The sequence below is a fragment of the Chenopodium album genome, chromosome 21 (assembly GCF_948465745.1).
Source record: "Chenopodium album chromosome 21, dcCheAlbu1.1, whole genome shotgun sequence".
Lineage (NCBI taxonomy): Eukaryota > Viridiplantae > Streptophyta > Magnoliopsida > Caryophyllales > Amaranthaceae > Chenopodium > Chenopodium album.
The window spans coordinates 1,515,174-1,522,007 of record NC_137854.1 but is presented as its reverse complement, the minus strand read 5'-3'; the positions used below and the strand labels follow the sequence as shown (position 1 = coordinate 1,522,007).

At 35.9% G+C, this 6,834-nt stretch overlaps 1 protein-coding gene across 2 annotated transcripts; it reads right to left on the bottom strand.

Annotated features, from left to right (window-relative positions):
* Window positions 1-700: 700 nt before the first annotated feature.
* Window positions 701-6,427, bottom strand: LOC145601302 (phototropic-responsive NPH3 family protein NPY4-like). Of its 2 annotated transcripts, none has more exons than XM_081657300.1 (5): window positions 6,163-6,427; window positions 4,873-5,420; window positions 3,323-3,392; window positions 1,762-2,940; window positions 701-1,579 (listed from the first exon to the last, which is right to left on the bottom strand). In XM_081657300.1, exons 2-5 carry the CDS (start codon window positions 4,932-4,934, stop codon window positions 1,010-1,012), a joined length of 1,881 nt encoding a protein of 626 aa, XP_081513426.1. In that variant the 5' UTR covers window positions 4,935-5,420; window positions 6,163-6,427; the 3' UTR covers window positions 701-1,009. The 2 variants fall into 2 exon arrangements, with proteins under 2 accessions (XP_081513426.1, XP_081513427.1); XM_081657301.1 differs by lacking the exon at window positions 6,163-6,427 and adding an exon at window positions 5,851-6,116.
* Between the last annotated feature and the right edge of the window lie 407 nt (window positions 6,428-6,834).

Below are 6,834 nucleotides of genomic sequence, written 5' to 3'. Positions count from 1 at the left end.
ATTGATATATAGACAAATGTTTGTCGTTCACATATATAAGTGCGAATCAAGGTTTAACTAGTACTCTTTACATTAAGCAACCAACGAGGGATGCAAAATGAGTTGTGGTACCTTTAGTTGGTGGGCCTAACTGGGCTTGCTTATGTTGGGCTAATTAATGGCCACACTAATGGACAGAATTGGTTGTGCCTATAATCTATTACATATAAAAGACAAGACAGGTTGGCCCACTAAATTTTGTTGAAGATTCAAGGCCTTCAACTACTACTACACGTGCATTTAGTCGCTGCACATTTTAATGATTTTACCCACTACTTTTACTCCAAGCCCAATTTCTGTCTGCCGGCTTTAAAAGTTTAAGCTTGACTGCAGGAGGAATATTTTGTACGACTGACAACAAATGTCGATATCATGGGAATATACGCAAACATTTTGATATTAATGAATATACATAAGAAACTACATTTTGAGAGCTTAAGATCATTACTCGAATTTACTCGTAAAAGGTTAGAGTATCACCTATATATATAACGCTTTAAACAACTCAAATCTTGTAACTGCTGCCCCATATGATATATGATTGAGTAGCAAACATGTTACTACTGTTATTACAACTCAGTCATCCTAAGCTATCTAAATTTCAGCATCTACAATAAGATTTCACTTGTTGCTTGAAGTAGCCACCAAAAAAACAAACTGATAGAAGGGAAATACATTTCCGCTTTCATATATAGGGAAAAATCTCGTGTTAGAACCTAAAACTGACACATTACCTAAACTCGAATACCTTGACACCTGCATCGAGCCTTAGCTCCTATACCGACGAACCAGAGGGGTAGCCTCTTAACACTTGTGGTTCATCGGATTCGTACATGGCGAGATAGAATTTGTCAGTCGACCTACCTATTCCTACATAGGAAATAAGAAAAGTGAGCTAATTTTACATTGTTGGGGCACAATAAAATGCACCGTTATTCTCTTGACTGTAAAACCTTTAACAAGATTGTGATTAAGGTTGTGAATGCCTCCTATTTCTGGTAGGGGTAGATCTCGTTTCTTCAGCATTATTCGTCGATGCAGGGCTTTCAGAGGTATCAGAACTACTGTTCTCACCGTCTTTTTCTTTGCTGGACCACAGCTTTGAGAATAGCCTCTTTGACATTAGCAAGCCTCTGACTTTGTTGGCTGCAGCTTTCTCGATGTCATTCTTAGGGCCATCACCGCTAGTTCCTTCACCGCCCCCAAGTCTAAGGTTGGCTATTTCACCTTTCAGAGCCCTTAGCTCTTCTGTTGTGGGGACCCCATCCCAGTCATCCTCCGTATTTGTGGTTGCAGACCTTGAGCTTCCGTGAGATCCACCAGGAAGGGATGCTCGGGCAGGACGCTGCAAGTCTGGGGTCCGATTTCCTGGGGACGATGATGTGGCTCGAGCTTGCTCAAAGAAGAGTACCTGAACTACAACTCGCAAGGGAAGGCGTTCATTTTGCACAGCGTGTGCACAGGCCTCTACTGAGAGCTTTCTGCAATCCATCAGTTTGCATATTTTCTTCCTCTCACTCTTACTTATACTGGGATGTTCCTGCAGAATATCACATTTCATTTGAGTAACAAATACCACAGAAATGAAGACTTGAAAATTAGGAGTAATTGTTAATTTGTCATTATTGTCAACAAATTGATGATTGATTAAGTTGTTTTAGAAAGTTCTCTAAACTAACATGTAGAAACAAACTGGTTTTCAAAACAGCATACTGATTTTACCTTCAAGTACATATCAATAGCACGGTAAATCCCATCATGGGTTGATCTTGGAAATCCAGAAACAAGCTCTGATATACCAATGAATTTAGACAGTGGTAGATTGGGGTCTCTTGAAACTTCGGCCAGGTAGCTGTCAACCAGCTTAGCAACCATTCCCTTGGAAGCATCTGATACGGCAACAGGCTTCTTAAGCTCCTGAAAATCTATCTCACTATGAGAGTTACTCTGAATAACACGTTCCTGCATCACAAACTCCTTAACCAGATTCTCCACCAAATCAATGTCATAAACAGTAGTTTCACCAGGCGGAGCTCGGATCAACAAATCTGCAACTGAAGCCTCATCCAACTGCAACCCAATTCTTCTCAGCAACTCCATCCTAACGATTTCTCCACAACCTAAAGACATTGATGCTCTCAACAATCTAAGCATGAAACTCGAAGAGACACTGCCTTTGTCTTTTGGAAGAAGTCTAACTACAGTCTCAACTAATAATTGGTTCTTCTGCATATCACCACCTTGAACCAAACCCTTACTGAAACCAGGCAACTTTCTCAATGCATAAGTTTTCAAGGCTTCACCGATGACATCACTTGAAACCCTTCCTTTTGCCTTGATTGTAATTATTACCCGTTTAAACAGATCCATGTCCAGGTCAGATAAGTCTTCTACCCACCAGTCTTTTGGAACTGTAAGCTGTTTCCTCACACCATTGTAATGTTGTTCCCCTCCATTCTCCAATGGGTTCTTCTTCCTGTTATAGGTGTACGACCACTCAACTTTGGAAGTATCCATGGATGCTTTAGAAGCTATTGCATCGAGGCAGTGGCTAACTATTTTGAGCTCTTCAGACCATGGAAGTAGAGACTTAGTTGTTTGGAGAACGATGATGGAGTCTTTCCAACCTCGGAAGATACTAGAGTTGAGAAAGACATCAATTTTGTAAATGAGGTTTCCTTTCTCGACTGTATCGTACATTTCTAGAAATTCAGCTGCACATCGAGCTGCAACCACATTGTAGGCGTTTAGTGTGACAGTCATCCCATAACAGTATTTTGCACATATTTCGAAGGCAGCAGGTCCCCCAGGGATATCCTCGATGAATATTTCGTCCTGACTTTCTTGACTTGCCATGGCAACAAGCTTTTGCAAAAGAGCACTCTTGGACAGTAGGGGAAACTGGGAAAAAAAAATAGCACATAATATAAGCATAACAATTGAAGAAAGTTCGAAGGTTATTGGTAACGTTTTCTGTTGTGTAAGTTATGCTTTCAAGGATGTATGTTTTGGGACATCTTTATGAATTTATTTATTTTTTTTTTAAAAAAAAAAACACCTTGCTACTCTGTCATCCAAACAAACAAAACATGTAATGTGTTTAGGACATGTACTGATGACAAAATAAGATAAGAAATAATCAACAGGCAAGAATTTCATATGCCAACTTCTGTTTTAGTAAAAAGGCAAAAAAGTCAGGAAAAAAGGGAAACAAGCAACCTAGCTAGGAAGAGAGGATATAGCACCATTGTATTACTATACAATCTAAGTAAGATTCTCATACCTTATGTAGATAGAATTTGACGTCCGCAACATTGACAACTATGTCGGTTGACAGCTCAGTTGCCACATACCTGAAAGCGATGATTCTCACGTTTAAGCCATGGTAGTAGAATATAATTCCAATCTAAATTTAAAAGGGTAAGCCTTTCGGACAAGCATAACCAAAGAAAAGTTCTTTAAAACGATGAACACAGGATCATAGAACTAGCTAACAGTCACAAACTCCACATGATACAAAGTTACATACTAATGTCTAACTCGCATCATATACCAATGATCATTTTATCTTAGCATTCATTGCAGAATAGCAATTAGCCCCATCACTCCCCCCCCCCCCCCCCCCACACACACACACACACACACAATAAATGATATAAAAGATGGCATCAAAGCAGGGCACTTTCCATATATTGTCTTGGTATGTCAATGTAAAATTAGTAACTCAAATAAGATAAGCATCCGACTTCCCAGTGTTCAGAATGAGACTTATGATTCCATTATGACAATAACAAAAGTAGTCCATATAAGCAGAAAAGCTTAACAATATCAACTACTCCATAGGCAAAAACCACAGTAACAGAATCAGTGACTGAGACAAATAATAGAAGTCGGAAACTACAACCCCCAAACTATGATTTTACAAATATAAAACTTAATTTTTATATCTAACATCCCAGAGAAACATTAGAGTCCTTCGGTGATTGATTGAAATTAAAAATTAATCCAGCCTCACATTTTTCTATTTAAAAACGCCCCCTAATCACTCAAGAAAACCCGGAAAACATCATTATATATATCAATAATTTATACACGGAACATATAAAAAATGTAATGCCACCAATGTTGGACCTTTACGTCGCATCTCAGAGATAGATATAACATTGCTCCAAACCCGTATTGGGATATACGGAGTATGAATAACACATAGCTAGCTAAGCAAAGACAAGGAGACCAGATAACAGAGCAATCAGTGATTTCAAAGCTCATTCAATGTCTCTATGAATGGCAAAGGGACATTGGGACAAAACTATTATTATGAAGCTGCGATAAATCCATTGAATCATCTTCAACTCATGTTCATTAGCTAGCTACAAGAACGACCCAAAGGACCCCACAAATTTACAAAATACAGCTCACAATGTCAGAGCAAACCTCCAAATCAAGGAACCATCAACATAAATTAGTGTAGGCAGCTTATTAGTTATCACAAACATCAGTACTATACTACCAACTTTCGCCTAAAAAATGTCAGAAATACCTGAAACACACCTAATAATTTCATTTACATTTCTCTGAAACAAAAAAGTAAATATCTCAAGCTCCATTATTCAAACTTTGAATCACCATTTTTGTAGCAAGACTAAACCTTGTTGTACCCCCTTGTTAATGAAGTTTCTATGATTAGAAAATTAGAATTCATTGTACTATATCAAGCAATTACTATACAAATTGGAACAAGAAATAACAAAAATCAAAGCTTTCTAATCAAACAGTAATAACAACAACAGCTTAATTAATCAAAAATAGAGAAGAGAAAGAAAATAATCTGACCTGATATTATCACCATCAGTCTGAAATGAATCAGGTTTAGATCCAAGCTTCATAAACTTCATCTTTACCCAGAATTAAACAACACCCACCAACTAAAATCAACTAAAATCAAAAACCCAGAAACAGAAATCTGGGTAAAAATGAAAAACAAACTAAAAGATCAAAGTAAAAACTAAAAATGACCCTCCTTCAAACACCTTCTTCTTTTCTTGAAGCAACAGTTTAAGAGAGAGAAAGTGAAAGTGAAAATGAAGAGAGAGAAAAGAAAAGTATAGTAATTGATGAAGAAAAGGGTGGAAGTTAAGTTGATTATGCTTCCTTACTCAGCAGCACAGTGCACTGAGCCCGGACATAATTTGGGAACCCAAGGTAACATTTTTACATACCCATAACATTATTTTCTCTCTCCTCCACTTGCTTCAAAGATTACACCGCCTTTTTTTCATTAATTACCCCCAAATTAAAACCCAGAAAATTAAAAAATTAAATTAGGGTTACAGAAAAGAAAAACCCCCTTTACTGTTGTTGTTGAGATTGAAATTGAAGCCCTGCAAAAAATGCACAAAACATAGGGTGGACAATCAGCATCTCCCACACTTTTTTCATGTGGACAAACAATCTCTCTTACCAACAAAGTTGTTTCACTGATAATGTGCAGGTTTTTAATACAAGGATTTTGCAGTTTTTATAATTATATAAATACTTTATTGTATAATTTTTTTTATATTGGAATTAGATTTGGAAGAGAATATTCATAGGACACGAATTTTCATGGAAACCCATTAAAAATGTTGTACTAAAAATATTGGTTTTTTAATACAACTCCACCAAAAAATTTAAAAAAAAAAAAAAGAAATTAAAGTTAAACCCGGAAAAACAGAGGAAAAGAAAAAGAAGAAAACTGAGAGGAAATAGTAGTAATGATTAGAAGCAGAGGGTCTAAGGCTACTAGTCTAGTGAAGTGTGTTTGAAACTGACCTTTAGAGAGAGAAATTTTTCTTCTTTGTGAATGCCAATAACCAACATTAGCTTTATAAAGAATCAATCTTTGTATGGTAATTTTACTAATTTAACACGATTCAAGTTGTCGGTCTGATTTTCTTTCGTATTGAACTTGTATGATGATTGATTAAGCGAGCATAAGTACAAACACGAAGAACAATTCCAATCGAATGTCTATTTGAGCGACAATTAATGAACCAAAAACAAGATATGGTATAAAACACTAGAAAAAAAATCAAGGAAAAGGAAACAAAAGATTATGGTAGAAAGAAATTAAAAATGGTATACCATTCCATAAATCAGAACAATGAGCTGTTGTTTTTTTAAGCTTTTGTCAGCCACCTTAACTACACGAAAAGCTATGTCTAAGAATGTTTTTTTTTTTTTTTCTTTTTAAAAAATATAAATCTCTCTCTAAAAAAAAATGTAAACTTGAAGCAAAAATTTGGGAAAATTAACAGAAATAGGAAAATAATTGGTTGATTGAAATAAAAGGAAAAAAAAAGGGGAAATGGGCAAAAATGGAAGATGCCCACTCTAAAAAATTTCTCTCTCCTAAGAAGAGTCACAGTGATAGGCACGCCAACCTGACATTATCAACATGGCTGCTCCCTCTCACAAATACATTTTCTTTTTATTTTTATTGATTAATATTAAAAAAAATGCTTGATTTAAGTTTTTTAATTAGTTAATTAGATTTATGGAACTCTAAGAAAATGACCCATCTCTCTCTTACTTTGATAATTTTTATTGCTGGAATCCATTTCGTTTTTCCCCCCTTTTGGCCATTTTTTACTATTTGTACTCATTTTATAAAATTTTATTCTGAGAAACTGTTTCTGTTTTTGGATTTTTTTTTGGAAGAAAGTAAAAACGGGAATAATTGACGGAATGGTTAAATGGAAAAACGAGAATTATTAACAAAAATGGTTAAAGGAAAAACAAATACTCAAGTCTTCA